The following is a 16,547-nucleotide window of genomic DNA, read 5'->3' on the forward strand; positions in this document are numbered from 1 at the left end:
CAGAAAACAGTTATTTCAGTGTGAAAATTGCCATGTGGCCAATGTACTGTAGTTTGAGAGCCTGACAGAGATAGGTGAAAATATTGTAGCTGAAAACATGCACTGGCTGCTGTGAACTGTGAAGTTATTTTAAATATTTTTTTTCCAGGGATCTGACAAGCAGAGAGCTTTGGAGTGAATCCATTTAGAAAACAGTACCTCGTGCAAAGAGCATTCCCCATAATTGGATTTGAATGCCCCCCCCCAGTCCCCTCTGACTAATGTTATGTGTGCGCACATAAACACAGATTTTCCGGCCCACAAACCCAGGGAAAGCGAGGGAGGGAGCGGGTAACGCAGCGAGGTTGGCTGCTCGGCAGCAGCAGAAGTGCGGGGCTGTAAACCCTGTTTGTTCCGCTCCGGAGGCTTGTCGGGTTTCTCTGCGGCGCTCGGTTGGCGTGGGTACAGCTGGGGAGCGACGGCAGGCACCCTGTGAGTTGGAGCTCCGGTGACGCCTGGCCGAGCCAACACAGCTGGCACCTAGTACCCACACATCTGGTAACATGAATGAATGCCACACGCTCCCCTTCTACCGCTTTCCATCTCTCTCATAGGCTCGTGTTCCTAATTTTCAATTTCTCCATTACTCAATTATCTTTCCCTCTTTTGTATTTTATTTTCATTCTCTCGCTCTCTATTCTCTGGCCCTCTCTCCCTCTCCCTGCCCAGTCAACATGCAGTACCTTAGCCAGACACATTAGCCCAGCTAGCCTCTCTCCCTCTCCCTGCCCAGTCAACATGCAGTACCTTAGCCAGACACATTAGCCCAGCTAGCCTCTCTCCCTCTCCCTGCCCAGTCAACATGCAGTACCTTAGCCAGACACATTAGCCCAGCTAGCCTCTCTCCCTCTCCCTGCCCAGTCAACATGCAGTACCTTAGCCAGACACATTAGCCCAGCTAGCCTCTCTCCCTCTCCCTGCCCAGTCAACATGCAGTACCATAGCCAGACACATTAGCTCAGCTAGCCTCTCCAGTCTGGTGGAGGGGAAAACAGAAGTGGAAAAGAGGGGGAACAGAGGGAGGCCAGGGAATGAGCAGCTCTGTGTGTGTGTACTCAGTCATACAGTGTTGAGAAGAGAGCCAGAGGAGAGGAGGGAGAGTTGTGTGGATACAGGGAAGGAGTTGGAGTTTGCAGCAGAGATTCTTAGTTTAAACCAGTGGCCAGGGAACTGAACTGTGGTTAAACCTGGGGGTTAACGTACTATTTCCAAAAAAGAAGTATTTGTTTTTTTAGAAATGTCTCTACGTGGGCCAGTCTGCACCTGTCTGTCTGTTGCATTCCTAAGTAGAATATAAATAAATACTCAGGAGGATGAGGGTCTGTCTCATGGGTCGCTGACTAACATGCACATATACATGCATACGAGAGATAAACGGAGCGCTTCATGATTCAAATTAACTTCTGTTTCCAAGGTATTGTTATGAAACAGTATGTGGTAGGCTGATGATTTGAGTTACAACAGTTGCTGAGGTCAAATACAAAGGCCACAATAAAAAATGTCTGCAGTTTTTCAATAGTTTCTCTTACTGCTATTAAACATCCTTCAGTTCAAACTGAACTCTCATTGGAGCTGCAGTACCAGTAAGCACCGTTTTGATCTTCTCCACATGCTGTGCCTGTATGTACCCAAATGACCGCTAAACAGGCCTGGAGGGCAAGTCAGTGGGTTGGATTAGCAGAGCTGTGTAATGCCTGTGTAATCAACACCCCAAACCAGCCCAGCAAACACGCACACACATACGTCAGCCCTCCATTAAATCAAATCATCTGGTTCAGAAGCCCCAATTACGTTCCGGAACACCACTGTTCTGTTGTTTCTGCCTGGTGAAAAATAACCCTGGCCTGCTGATGCACACAGCGTGGCTACATCTGGCAGCTTGGTTATGTCTGGCTATGGCTAGAATGAGACGGAGCACTGCATAAGGAATAGGGGGTGATTTGAGATTTACCCCTACACTCCTATGGGTCAACACTGTTAGTAAGATTCCAAAAGTGAGTTATATTTATTAAAAATAAAATCAATAATAGGGAAATAATTAACCTAGCAGAAGTAACAAACTACATGAGGTTAGAGCAGTGTGTACCTGTGGTGAACTGTCCCTTCATCTTCTGGAAGACCGGGTCCTGAGCGGTGGCCTGGGCTCGGCGGGCGAGCGACTCGGACGCCGCGCTGGAGAACATGGTGGAAACGTTGGAGACGTTCTCCAGCCCCACACCAAAAGTGCTCACCAGCTTCTTGACGAAGTTCAGCGTGTGCGGCGTGATCTTGGCGTCCGACACGGCACCGCTCTTCTCGAACGCCACCGAGTAGCACTTAAACAGACCCTGCTGGAGCTGTCTCAGGACCTGGATGGGAAGGGGGGAGGAAGATATTGATCATGAACATGTATAATACACTGTTTCTGACCCTAAAAATGCTGATAGTGAGCAAAATATGCCACCCACAAGCTCACCATAACCCCCTAATCCACCAACCCTCCCTCCTTTTCCAATAGTCCCCCCCCCCCTACTGAAAACTCCTCTCCCCAGGCAGGTGTATCCAGGTGAGGTTGTTCCCACGGTGTTCCTCTGTCCCGGTTTAACCAATGGAACGGACTGCAGCCCCAAGCACAGACACTACTACCCCCCCTCTCCCACGCAGCATGGCTAAAGCACTTTGCAGCACCGGCGAGTTGCATTTGGAAGCTTGTATTATGTCAGCGCTCTCCCGGTTTATAGAAACCAGTCAAGGTTTCTATAGGGGGGTAGGATATAGTGTTCTAGATGAGGGAGTGATTCCAGAGGTGGGTGCTGAAAGTGTTTCAGGAAAAAGAAGTTAATCCTCTGTGTAAATGTTGCGTTCACTGACAGTCACTTCCATTTTCCAGTCTGTAAGCTCGCTGTGTTGGAGGTTGGATGGAAAAGTCGCAGTTTAGCTTCGCCATGTCAGAAACATGACAGAGCCCTTCCTTCAACAGGGCTTCAGACTACTCAGGTAGAGCGGAGCACAGGACTGAACAGATGTGGCTAATGGTAGTGGTGGAAAATAGGAGAACAGATGAGTGCCTGGGTGTGTAGGAGGACAGGGAATGGGCAGCTCTGTGTACTCAGTCATACAGCATTGACAAGAGAGCCAGAGGAGAGAAGGGAGAGTTGTGTGGATACAGGGAAGGAGTTGGAGGTTGATGCAGAGTTTTCTTGTTTAAACCAGTGGCCAGGGAACTGAACAGTGGTTAAACCTGGGGGTTAACATACTATTTCTAAAAAAATCTGAATTTGTTTAGAAATGTCTCTACGGGGGCCAGTCTGCACCGGTATTTCCGTTGCATTCCTGAGTAGAATATAAATAAATACTGAGGAGGATGAAGGATTCATGGGTCGCTGACTAACACAGTCCTCTAACACACACACCCTCTCACCACCATCCCAGGTGACCAGGTGCCCCTGCCTCACCTCTTCGTGCCAGTTCTCTCTGAACCAGACCATCTGGTCCACAATGCCCTCCAGAGAGGAGAGCAGGGTGGGGTGCAGCTCTCGCTGCATGTGCATGATCCTGCTGCAGCGCCACATAGGGGCCGTGGCCCTGATGGGGCCCGGGTCAGACGCCGAGTGGGTCTGGGCCCCCACCGAACTGGGCTGCTGCTGGCCCGAGTCTAGAGAGGGGAGGAGGAAGAGTTAAAAACGAGGTGTGAAGACAGTGGAGGCAGAATCGAGGGGTAGTGATGTGAGAAAGATGAGAAGAGAAAAGGAGAGAGTGTAGATAAAAGAAAAGGCATTAGGAAGCAAGAAGACAATGAGTTCTAAAATGCACTTCAAAGCCTGCAAAACAAAGTCATAGCTTTGTTTGATAAACGCTTTTCTTTAAGAAGTCAGTGAGCTAGAACACTCCTGTATCTACAAGGGGAATACATAAATATGCTACTCAACAGTAGCGCCGCTTTTAAACACAGTCATACCCTTCGTGTCCAAAAGGGGACATAACATCACCTTTAATGCTCAAACCGTGGTGAAATCGGCACACACACAACTTACCGCTCTTGTAGCGTTCCCTCTGCTCGATCTTGAGCGTCAGGTAGAGGGTGCGGATGGGGAAGTAGACTGCCTGGGGGTACACTCGTCCCACCTAGCAGACAGCGGGGGGGGGGTCAAATTATCATTCAAAGAAGAAGCTACCCTCAGAGAACTCATTGCAAACAGGAGAGGAGTGTACACTGCAGAGAATCCCAAAGAATATCCAACATTGATACCCTACAAGCAGCTCTGTAATGGAGATATGATATGAAACCCTGGAGGGTATTTCAGGTTCCAACAACTCTGTGGCTAAATTTAGAGAGTTGCCTTGGCCTAGACTGCTAGAGACTGACCTAAGTTCAGCGGCATTAACTTTTTCCGCAAACTAACTAAACACTCCATAATCTACATTTCTACAGACGTCATCAAGACACCTCAGAAAACCAAACACGATTTGACACAAACAATCCAGGGAATAAACAGGATGGATGTAAGAGTTTGACAGGTGGACGGCCATAGGTGTGAGCTCAGCACCTTTTGCTAGGTGGGAGATAGAACGTCGATCAACTCAACACACAGGAGTTATGCACAGTGACAGTGAGGCCTTGATGACAGAGACAACAAGGTGGTTGAGCCCAGACCACAGCTCCTCTCAGGCCCCATTAGACTGACACCCTACACCCCTGTTCCCCTACCCTGCTGACAGAGGGGTGAGGAATAACCTGTAGGTGTAAAGAGACACCTCACTAACCCTGGCTCAGCCTCCCATTAACAGTACAGAGGAGCACAGAGGGAGGGCTATGCTGGGTGATGGAGAGGAGGATGGAGGGGGGTGGAGGGATGGATAGATAAGTGGCAGCTTAGCAGGGCATTAAAGATGAGGCAGAAGGAGAGAAAGGAGGAGGAGCGTAAGGAGAGATCAGGCTCTTAATGGGAGATGAAGGATGTTATATTTTGGAGGGGGATTAGATTCGCTGTAGGACTGTTAACGCTGTGATTCATCTCTCCTCTGCTCCTCAGGGTTAACCTTCATTAATATTTCACTGTCTGTTTTTAAAGCATCCCGCCGTGCGGCCGCCGCCCACAACACTAAATTATTCAGCATCGCTAAGATAAAGGCTTCCATCCATTAAAAGGTGCTTTCCTGCTTTTCTCTTTTACAGACAGTCAACCTTTTACCCTTCACTCATCATATGGTGAGGAGGAAGGCAGACAGGTGACAAAATGCTTCACCCATCCATTCTCCAAATACCAAACTGCAAAAGCCATTCATAAAGCTCTCCATGATCTCTCCATTACCTTAATAGGCTACAAAAAGGTTGAGAAACCCTGATTTAATAACTAAACAAACCATATTTATATCCCATTAAGCACATGTGGGCTTGTCTGACTCGTCTTAGAATAGCGTGTTTCCACTTCACGTGAGAGATTATCTATAAATCTCTTCGCTCCCTCTTCTCCCACCCTCGCTGTCTCTTCTCTCCCATTTCCCGCTCTACTGGGTGGATAAGGGGTGTTTGATGTAGCCAAATAGTCTTTGAAGTTCCCACCTCTCAATTGCTGGGAAATAATACTCCATTAACGGAAAGCAAATTAGTTCCTTACTTTATTTGTCAGCTCTGTTCCTGCACTGCGGATGAGTTTGATATTAACTTAATATTCATTCCTTCTATAAATAATTGAAAAGGGCTCACTGGAGGAAGGGGAAGCCAATACATGAGGAGAGGAATCTGAATGGTTAATTTGATAAATAGAAAGTGCTGGAGAGAGGCCACTCTGGCACTGAGTGCTGTTAATCCATCTCGATTAGGCTGACGTGCCTGCGCACGCACACACACACACACACACCTGTCCACTCAGTATTTACAGACGGACAGATGCAAGGCCAGATACAGATGGGGGAACATTTACATTTAGGTCAGGAGAGAAGGATAGGAGGGCTGAGTGCTTGTAGTACAGAAAGGGCCTTAGCTTGTCCGTCCCTGGTACAGGAAAGTTGAGAAATAAAATAAAAAACGAGGACCAAGGGACTTTTTATAGAATTAAAATATGAAGAGTGCATAGGTGCTCCTTGTTTTTTTTGTTGACCAATTAACCCTTTGCCAAAGAGCACCAATCTAATAAGACCTATGGAGCAGCAATGCTTCCCTTCCTTTGTTCTACTCTAGAATTTTAACGGGCAGTGCTGTAGACAGATGGGCTTATTCTATGGACGGGAGGTGGGTACAGGCGTAGAATTACATATTACAACTTCATTGAATAGGATCTCTGTGGGTACGGGTGTTGTGAGTGGTCACAGGTGTTGCTGTAGGTACACAGGTTGACTGACGTACCTGGCTGATGAGGTTGAGCAGGGGTTTGCCCTCTGACCCCACCAGGCAGGTCAGGAGCTGTGGTATCCATGCCAACCACTGGATGGGCGGCACCCCGATGCAGTACTTGTCCACAGCATCCGCCAGGGTGTTCTTGTCATCAAAGCTCAGCAGCCACAGCACCTGGGAATGGGGGGCAGGAGAGAGAACAGTGACACCGTTAGAGGGAGGTTGCTGGCGAGCTCAGGCAGCATGGACACAAATTACATCAACATTTCAAATGGTGACTAAAGGGCTTAATTGCCTGTAATATCATCACCAGACCATCTCTGGAGCTCAGATCAGTGGCACACATGAACAATGAGAGGGAGGTTGCGTTCCTGGCAAGCTTTAGCCGCTTTGAGAAGGGGAGGAGTGGGTCACAGAGCAGGTGAACTCCCTCCTGGGGGGGCTGTTGATGGAGACATTAACCCCCCCACCCCCTATCAGCCAGCCAGCTAGGCCACACAGCTTGTGTATAATTACTGATAATCACTGGACATCTCTGCTCATCCATCAGGCTCTAAACGCTGCCAGGACCAGACCCAAGATGTGTCCCAAACAGAAAGCTATTCCCTATATAGTGCACTACTTTTGAAAAGTAGTGCACTATATATAGGGAGCCATTTGGGACACATCCCCGGTTACCGAGCCCCGGCCAGCCATCTCCTCTCTCCATACAATAGCAAGGGCAACATACACACCCCCCCACCCCTTTGTGTGAGAGTGCACTGTTTAATGTTCTCCCCCCAGAAACACCAGCCCAGAGGAAATGGAAGCTAATGGCCCTGATTATTTCTGTAAGAGCTGATTATAGTACTTGTGTGACGGCCAATATTCACAGCTAATACTGGAGAGGGAGAGACTTTTGTCCCGTTTCTCATTTTTACTACAGGTGAAAGAGTCAGGGGATCGTCATGTTAATGATGCCCTACTGCCCATTTAGTGTTTTCTATGCTGCTGTCCAATGTCCACCATCACACAAGAAGGATCCAATTACAGCATCTTACCTGGACATATTTCTACAACACAGAGCAGAAGATTCAACACCCCCCCTGCAATAGCTTTGCTGTAGGACTATTAGCTACAACTGTCCATCACCGTTTCTGGTACCACAGTCAGCTAGGTCATGACCTCCAGAGAGCGCATCAAAGGATCAGAGTGTGTACTACTGATTGGTCTGGTTGTTGGTGATGGTCAGTCTGAAGCAGAGGGGGAATTGGGGTGGCTGGTGAACTTGTATTCAGTCATTTTAGAGTTCAGCATGAGATTGACCCTCTAGAGCAGGGTTCCCCAACAGGCATACCAATATTTCCTGTGCTTCATTTTATTTGACCGCCAGGTTTCCTGAGAATTAATGAATATATATAGTGTAGAAAACATTAAGGACACCTTCCTAACACCCCCCCATAGGTGCGCCACGCAAACAATCAGAAAGAGGAAGTGCTTTCTCTAAATACTCCATTTCGAGAATCTAGTTACAGCCCAGTGGAGTGTAAATTATGTCTAAATGAAAATAACTCCTCCTCCTGAAAACCATTTGTGGGTTTAAGTTCACAAGTGCTTTCCTGTTCATCCGTGTGAGAGACCTTCACAGGTGAAGTTGCAAGGCAAGCAAATAAACGTACCTCTAGCATTTTCACCATTTGTGATCCATAATATTAGCAGTTGCTTACACCGAATGATGGCATGCTAGAGCCATGTCCTTCACAGAAGCTGGAAGGTTACTAGTAGCTGTTCCTCATGAGGCATAGAACTCCAGCTCATCTATATGTGCTTGGATCACACAAGCAGAACTCCATCTCTAACCCACCTTGGCCAGGTACTTGCGTGACTTGCTCTCGTTCTGATGTCGGCATGCTAGAGCCATGTCCTTCACAGAAGCTGGAAGGTTACTAGTAGCTGTTCCTCATGAGGCATAGAACTCCAGCTCATCTATATGTGCTTGGATCACACAAGCAGAACTCCATCTCTAACCCACCTTGGCCAGGTACTTGCGTGACTTGCTCTCGTTCTGATGTCGGCAGGCGTGCAAGTAGCAGGTGAGGGCGGAGACACCCAGGTGTAACTGGCGCTCCTTAACGAAGATGTTCTCCAGGTAGTCCCCCCACATGGCCCAGGCCTTCACCAGGACATCATGCATCTGGACCGCTGCCGAGAACGCCTTGTTGGCCTCCTCTGACCTGGAGAGGGGGAGTAATGAAGAGTGAGTAAGGGAGAATAGAGGAGAAAGGGGGGGGGAATGGGAAGATAAGGAGAAAGAGGGGGATGGGGATATGGAGAGGAAGAGAGAATAGAGGGGAGAGTACGTTGAGAGAGAATAGAGGGGATGAAGGATGTAGCAAAATGGAGATTGGGAAAGGGTAGAGTACGGCAGAGAGCAAGGATAGTGTTAAAATTATATTTCAAAAATGTATATCAATAGCGATCAGTTTTAAAAACTTCCCCTCATCGACAAGGCTCTCCTCCCATTATTACGGCTAGCGCTAGAAAGTAACATGACTACATCAGTGAAGGTCTAGAGCGTTTAATGTTGTGGAGTATGTCAGAGCCAGCCACACAGTATTACAGCAGCTTAACAGCGTCGCAACATTTCATCAACGTCACAAAGCAGGCAATGGCTCCGTATACTGGAATAAACTTTAACCCAGAAGAGGATTCTTGATCCTGCTTTCAGAATCTGGAACTCACGGCTCAAGTGTTCAGCTCCAGTTTATAGCTGAAAATACCAAGAAGAGCTAGGGAGACAGACAAGGTGGAACCTGGCAGAGACCTACGTTTGAATGTTGTTTATGCTGATGGTGAAAAATATGTACAGTCATCAACTGCTTTCAACGCATCCTCCTCCCACCTAAGACATAAAACATTTGAATAATTGTACAACCAATTCAGGACTTGATTAAGGAATAAGGGGCAAGGCACCCCATAAAAAAATAAACATCTGCCCCTTAGTCAAAATAAAAACACTTGTCTAAACAAAACAAGAGCTCAACAGGACTTAGTCAAACAACCTTTCCCCACCATTTTGGGAGAGGTTTCAAACAGCGAGGAGAAAGCACACCTGCTTTAAAATGGCTCGCGGGCCAATCAATTATAAAGGGTTACTATAACAACATATTTGGCATTGCCATAAAGGAACATGGAGGCTGATTGCTGTGGGAGTCTAAACCAGGCCCCTCCAGACATACTTTATGTGCTCGTCACATTGGCCGTGTCAAAGTACATAAACAGTTTCTCCTCAGCGGGAGTGGAGTAGAGGGGGAGAAACGCCCAGAGTGTCAAGTCACACACAGATACACCACTTAACTGTACGCCCCAACTGTCTACCCCAGGCCCAAACCCCAGGCCCAAAGCGGTTCATACTCCTGCAGAGTGAGTGTGTGTGTGTGTGTATGTGTGCGTTCGTAATGACTGCGTTGGGTCCCTACTGCTGAGGTTAGGCTAAGTTCTGCTGATACCAGAGATTCCAGTAAATTGCCAGCGAGTTAATTATTTGGGCGCGGATATTTAATAAGCTATCCCCCATTTTTATTTCACCCCCGCAGGGAGCCGTCATGTCAGGGCTGATGAGGAAAGTGGGCACTGAAGGGTGAGGGGGAAAGTGGGTTGTGTGTGGATGTGTGATTTGGGAAGGGCATAGAGAGGGCTGTGTGTGTGCATGTTTATTTGTGTGTGCGGGTATGTGAGATTGGGGAAGGGAACAGAGGCATGTGTGTTTGCTCTGCAGGCACTCCCTGTAGTGAGAATGTAGTGTAGACACAGGCGTGTGTGTGTTTGCTCTGCAGGCACCCCCTGTAGTGAGAACGTAGTGTAGATACGGGTGTATGTGTGTGTTTGCTCTGCAGGCACCCCCTGCAGTGAGAACGTAGTGTAGATACGGGTGTGTGTTGAGGACACGGGTAGAAATAAGAGTCTGAGATTAGAACCGGAGTCCGTCACCAAGTCAACCTGAAGAGCTCATTCATACACTCAGACAGTCATACATCACTTGTAAGTGTCTAGAGGAGTACATACTTGTTGATCTGAGCCAGGAACATGCCTTTGAGAGCGTAGAACTCGGCGGTCATCTCCTTGGTGAAGTACTTCAGGTTGGTTGACTCTATCACCTCCAGACCCTGCAGAGGGAGATGAAAACAACTTTGTTCACCAAATATACTCAGTCACTATTTAGAAAGTGAATTTCAATAAGCGTTCTTTCATCATTTAAGATCATGTATTTCAAAAGGCATTGAAGTGAAGTCTTTAATAATGGGGGAAAAAAACTTCAGACAGCGGAACATTTATCAGATAAAAAAGGTCTTATCATCATCACTAAAACATACTTCATGTAATAATATATTCCATTTAGCAGATGCTTTTATCCAAAGCGACTTAGTCAGGCACACATGTACAAACAGGTGGTCCCGGGGATTGAACCCTCTACGCTGGCGTTGCAAGCGTCATGCTCTACCAACTGAGCTCCAAATGACCACTTCCTCACCTGCATACACTCGTTCTTGCCCATGACCCCTGCAAGCTGCAGGTAACATTTGACCTGCTGGCGGATCTTCTGGAAGCAGTCTATGATGGGCACCGTGGGGATGGTGTGGATACGACTCAGGATGTCCAGAGACACGTTCACAAGACCCTGAGGGGAAACATACAGGTTCATCACATTAAAAATAGTAATAACATTATAATACAGTGCCTTCAGTCAGTACTTTATCCACAGTGTTACTAAGTGGGATTAAAAATACATTTAATTGTAATTTATGGTCATCGATCTACACAAAATACTCCAGTGTCAAAGTGGAAGGAAATGTTGAATATTGATTAGATAAGTATTCAACCCCAATCACCCTTGGCAGCGATTATAGCTGTGAGTCTTTCTGGGTAAGTTTGACGGGTTTGCACACCTGGATTTGCACACCTTTTAAAACTCTTCAAGTGCTCAAGTTGGTTATTGATCTTTGCTAGACAGCCATTTTCAAGTCTTGTCATAGATTGTCAAGTTGATTTAATTAAGTCAACTGTAACTAGGCCACTCAGGAACATTTAATGTCATCTTGGTTTATGTTATTGTCATGCTGAAAGGTGAATTCGTCTCCCAGTGTTTGTTGGAAAGCAGACAACCAGGTTTTCCTCTGGGATTTTGGCTGTATTCCATTTTATCCTAAAAACTCCTTTCAAACAAGCGTAAAAATATAAATAGTGGTACTCAGTGAAGTATTGCATTGGATTTGCCTCAAATAATGCTTTGTATTCAGCATAAAAAGTATGTAGTATTACTTACTTGTTGCAAACAGGATGCATGTTTTGAAATATTTTTTATTCTGTACAGGCTTCCTTTTCACTGTCATTTAGGTTAGTATTGTGGAGTATCTACAATGTTGATCCATCCTCAGTTTTCAAATCACAGCCATTGTAGTTTTAAAAATCACCATTGGACTCTGGTTTTCTTCCTATCCGGCAACGGAGTTTGGAAAGACGTCTATATCTTTGTAGTGACTGGGTGTGATACACCATCTAAAGCCTGATTATTAACTTCACCGTGCTCCAAGGGAAATTCAAATGTCTATTTTACATCTCTTTTTTATTTTTAACATATTTACCAATCCGTGCCCTTCTTGAAAGGCATTGGAAAATCTCCCTGGTCTTTGTGAAATCTGTGCTTAAAATGCATGACTCGATTGAGGGACCTTACAGATAATTGGTCTGTAAGGTCCCTCAGAGATAATGTTAACCACTATTATTGAACACAGAATTAGGGCTGGGCAATTCACAATATACCATGTGTACAAAACATTAGGTACGCCTGCTCTTTCCATGACAGACTGACAAGATAAATCCAGGTGAAAGCTATAATCTCTTATTGATGTCACTTGTTAAATCCACTTCAGTGTAGATGAAGGGTAAGAGACAGGTTGAAGAAGGATTTTTAAGCCTTGAGACAGGTATTGTGTATGTGTGCCATTCAGAGGTTGAGTGAACAAGACAAAAGATGTAAGTGCCTTTGAACGGGTATGGTAGTGTCAAGAACTACAACGCTGCTGGGGTTTTCACGCAAAACAGGTTTCCCGTGTGTCAAGAATGGTCCACCACCCAAAGGACATCCAGACAACTGTCAGAAGCATTGGAGTCAACATGGGCCAGTATCCCTGTGGAACGCTTTTAACACCTTGTAGAGTCCATGTCCCGACAAATTGAGGCTGTTCTGAGGGCAAAAGTGGGTGCAACTCAATATGTGTAATGTGTTAATGTTTTCTACATTCAGTGTTACCCTCAATTTTTTGTTTGTTTTTAAATCTCTGAATAAGCTTTGTAGTACAATTAAAAGATCACTACACCACATTTCAAAAAGTCAGGAATAATCTAATGAATTCAGGGCTTCTAAAATGATACGAAGGCTAAACATAAGCCTTCCACAACCGTAAGACCCACGAATAAAATGACCTAAATAGTTTTACCTGCTTTATTTTGCAAAAATCACTTTAGTCTTTCAAGTCTATGAAAATTCCCCTTTTGTTACAAATGTAACCAGAACCATGCACATCCACTCATTAACAATCTCTCAAGCCCTCACGCTAGTGAGTAAGCCAGTTAAAATGTATATTTCAAGTCTAGCCAACTTAGATGTATTTGCTTGCTAACAAGGTAGAAGAGTTGACCTGTTATGAATAAACGCTCATCTCCCAAATGGTTGAACAACTGGAAATCAAGTGGCTTACCTGGAGAAAAATCACCCTACTTCTCAGAATGAGAATGATATGCCAATTCCATAGAAAAAGTAAAGTTATGCACATTGCACAATTAGAAAACACAAACTAGACATAAGTCTGTGGCTAAAATGCTGCTGGGGTACTGCAATGCCGACTGAAACTGAGCATTAATTTTCCACAACGATTTTGACTCCTGAACTTATTTAGGCTTGCCATAACAAAGGGCTTGAACACTTTGACACAAGATGTTTCAGCTTTTCAAATCTAAAAACAGAATTCTACTTTGACATTATGGGGTACTCTGTCGCTCAGTGACAAAATCTCTAAATTCAGGCTGTAACAAAATGGGAAAAAGTAGAGTGGTGTGAATACTTTGAAGGCACTGTATGTGCCATTTAGTAGACGCTTTTATCCAAAGCTCATGCATGCATACATTTTTTTGTATGGGTGACCCGTGGGAATCGAACCCACGATCCTTGGCATTGCAAGCACCATGCTCTACCAACTGAGCCACACAGGAGTTGGAAACAATTCAATTCATAAATTGGAAAACCTTCAAAAGAATGGGACATTTTATTTTCAATGCTCTAATCTAATCTTTCATTTCCAGATTTGGCAACTGAAATAAATCCAACCCTGGTGAACACGTAATCTTGGCAGATAGTGATTTATCACACAGTGAGCATGGTACCTGTTTGCGTCCTATCTTGCCATATTGGATGATGGCAGAGGCGGAGGCGTGGACCCCCAGCATGGCATTGCTGGTGTTGGGGTCGTGCTGCGTGTTGGTCTCATACGCCGTCACGATGGCTGGGATAGGAAGGAGGAGAACAAGATGTCACTACAGTCCAGTCAGTGTAGAGTAGATGGAGCTCCATATTATTGAGCTTGACTATGTAACAAAGTTCATTTGGATGAAAGCATTAGAAATATAACTAAGGATGAATATCAAAGACAATGATGTCTCATGTTCTTGAGTTTTGCAGTTACACCAGTCATAATAGCTGTAGTAGTTTCATAGCAGCACTAAAGCTGCCACAGACATCTTTCAGGATGCTAAGTCTGAATGGTTTCAAAGTCACTGCAGGACAACGCCTGGCACCACAGCGTGTGTCATGTTGTAGAGGACACAGACAACAACGAGACCACATTTTTAAATTCCCTCAACTCTCCCTTTATTTACCATTATTTACCTCATCTTCTACCTCCAATTTGTTCCATCTTTCCCCTCTTTGTTTTTTGTACTGTTCTTTCCTTCCTCTTGTCCTTTTCATATCCAGTCCTCCTTCATCCCCCTCTTTGCCACAGAGTTTCATCTCTTCTTATCTCCAGCTCTTTCCCTCCCTCTAACTTAGTCTGTGCTGTCATGCAGTCCCTTGGCATTGCTTTTCCCCCCCTCTACCTCTCTTTCCCACTCACTGTCTGTCTCTTCTCTCCCCCTCTCATGTGTTTGTGTGTCATGCAGAGTAAACAAGTCATTTAGAGAGCTGACATTTGGGAAGGTAGAGAGAGCCTGAGGGGTTCAGCTCACTATGGCCTTTTAGAGACGTCCCCATTGTGAGTAGCAATAGGTGTGAGTCCTACCCTGGTAGTGGTGCTGCCGCCACATGAAGATGCTGCTCCAGTGGGAGAGGTCGTCAGAGACGATGGGCAGCCTGTTCCTCCAGGTCTTCACCACAGTTTTCATGTCGTGGAGGCTGGTGTTACGGCCCAGGTTAGCTGGCTGCAGTCCGGCGTTGATCTGGGCCGCCTCCTGGAGCTCGATGATCTGTTGGGCAGCCTGGTTGGGGAGGAGAGGGGTGGGAAAGTAAGGGTTTTGAGAGAATGGAGGAATGGAGAGAGAAGGGGAGGAGATGAAGAAAGAATGAGTGTGGAGAACAGTGGTGACAGGAAATAATTGGAAAGAGAGTGCGAGACAGAGAGAGCGCGCGAGACAGAGGGCCAGGGTAAACAGAGAAAGAGAAGGAGGGGTACAGAAGACGGAGGGATGAGACTTGGCAGGGTTTCTGTTCTTTCTCTATGACAGTAAGAAAGGCAGGATGTCCAGGCCAATTCCAAAGCCATTAGCCCACTGTATTACAGGCTTATGATGACTATTGGAAAAACCTTCTCTGAAATGAGGTCCGAGAAGCAAACACCTGATAGTTGAAAAGCCACTTTGATCCATCTATTTACCTTCAGGGACAGGACATCATATTAAGGCTAGGGCTGGTGGCAGGGACAGAACATCATATTAAGGCTAGGGCTGGTGGCAGGGACAGAACATCATATTAAGGTTAGGGCTGGTGGCAGGGACAGAACATCATATTAAGGCTAGGGCTGGTGGCAGGGACAGAACATCATTGGCAGTAATAAAGCCTCTCTTGAAAAAGCCAAACCTTGACCCAGAAAATAAAATAAAAACTATCGGCCTATATCGAATCTTCCATTCCTCTCAAAAATTTTAGAAAAGGCTGTTGTGCAGCAACTCACTGCCTTCCTGAAGACAAACAATGTATACGAAATGCTTCAGTCTGGTTTTAGACCCCATCATAGCACTGAGACTGCACTTGTGAAGGTGGTAAATGACCTTTTAATGGCATCAGACCAAGGCTCTGCATCTGTCCTCGTGCTCCTAGACCTTAGTGCTGCTTTTGATAGCATCGATCACCACATTCTTTTGGAGAGATTGGAAACCCAAATTGGTCTACACGGACAAGTTCTGGCCTGGTTTAGATCTTATCTGTCGGAAAGATATCAGTTTGTCTCTGTGAATGGTTTGTCCTCTGACCAATCAACTGTAAATTTCAGTGTTCCTCAAGGTTCCATTTTAGGACCACTATTGTTTTCACTATATATTTTACCTCTTGGGGATGTCATTTGAAAACATAATGTTAACTTTCACTGCTATGCATGCGGATGACACACAGCTGTACATTTCAATGAAACATGGTGAAGCCCCAAAATTGCCCTCGCTAGAAGCATGCGTTTCAGACTTAAGGAAGTGGATGGCTGCAAACTTTCTACTTTTAAACTCGGACAAAACAGAGATGCTTGTTCTAGGTCCCAAGAAACAAAGAGATCTTCTGTTGAATCTGACAATTAATCTTAATGGTTGTACAGTCGTCTCAAATAAAACTGTGAAGGACCTCGGCGTTACTCTGGACCCTGATCTCTCTTTTGAAGAACATATCAAGACCATTTCAAGGACAGCTTTTTTCCATCTACGTAACATTGCAAAAAAATCAGAAACTGTCTGTCCAAAAATGATGCAGAAAAATTAATCCATGCTTTTGTCACTTCTAGGTTAGACTACTGCAATGCTCTACTTTCCGGCTACCCGGATAAAGCACTAAATAAACTTCAGTTAGTGCTAAATACGGCTGCTAGAATCCTGACTAGAACCCCCAAAATTTGATCATATTACTCCAGTGCTAGCCTCCCTACACTGGCTTCCTGTCAAAGCAAGGTATGATTTCAAGGTTTTA

The 16,547-nt window shown here is 45.6% G+C and overlaps 1 protein-coding gene across 6 annotated transcripts in view; it reads right to left on the bottom strand.

The window, feature by feature from the left end:
- The window catches only part of LOC112224446 (transformation/transcription domain-associated protein), a 75,286-nt gene that overhangs the window by 10,430 nt on the left and 48,309 nt on the right, over positions 1-16,547 (bottom strand). For all 6 annotated transcript variants that reach the window (XM_042306134.1, XM_042306131.1, XM_024388000.2 and 3 more), the window contains 9 exons: positions 14,665-14,860; positions 13,772-13,890; positions 10,863-11,009; positions 10,397-10,497; positions 8,364-8,565; positions 6,365-6,526; positions 4,053-4,143; positions 3,474-3,673; positions 2,126-2,387 (listed from right to left, as the gene is read on the bottom strand). In XM_042306134.1, the coding sequence (XP_042162068.1) occupies positions 2,126-2,387; positions 3,474-3,673; positions 4,053-4,143; positions 6,365-6,526; positions 8,364-8,565; positions 10,397-10,497; positions 10,863-11,009; positions 13,772-13,890; positions 14,665-14,860 (1,480 nt within the window). The remainder of the gene's footprint in view (positions 1-2,125; positions 2,388-3,473; positions 3,674-4,052; positions 4,144-6,364; positions 6,527-8,363; positions 8,566-10,396; positions 10,498-10,862; positions 11,010-13,771; positions 13,891-14,664; positions 14,861-16,547) is intronic.

Source organism: Oncorhynchus tshawytscha, linkage group LG25 (genome assembly GCF_018296145.1).
Source record: "Oncorhynchus tshawytscha isolate Ot180627B linkage group LG25, Otsh_v2.0, whole genome shotgun sequence".
Classification (NCBI taxonomy): Eukaryota; Metazoa; Chordata; class Actinopteri; order Salmoniformes; family Salmonidae; genus Oncorhynchus; species Oncorhynchus tshawytscha.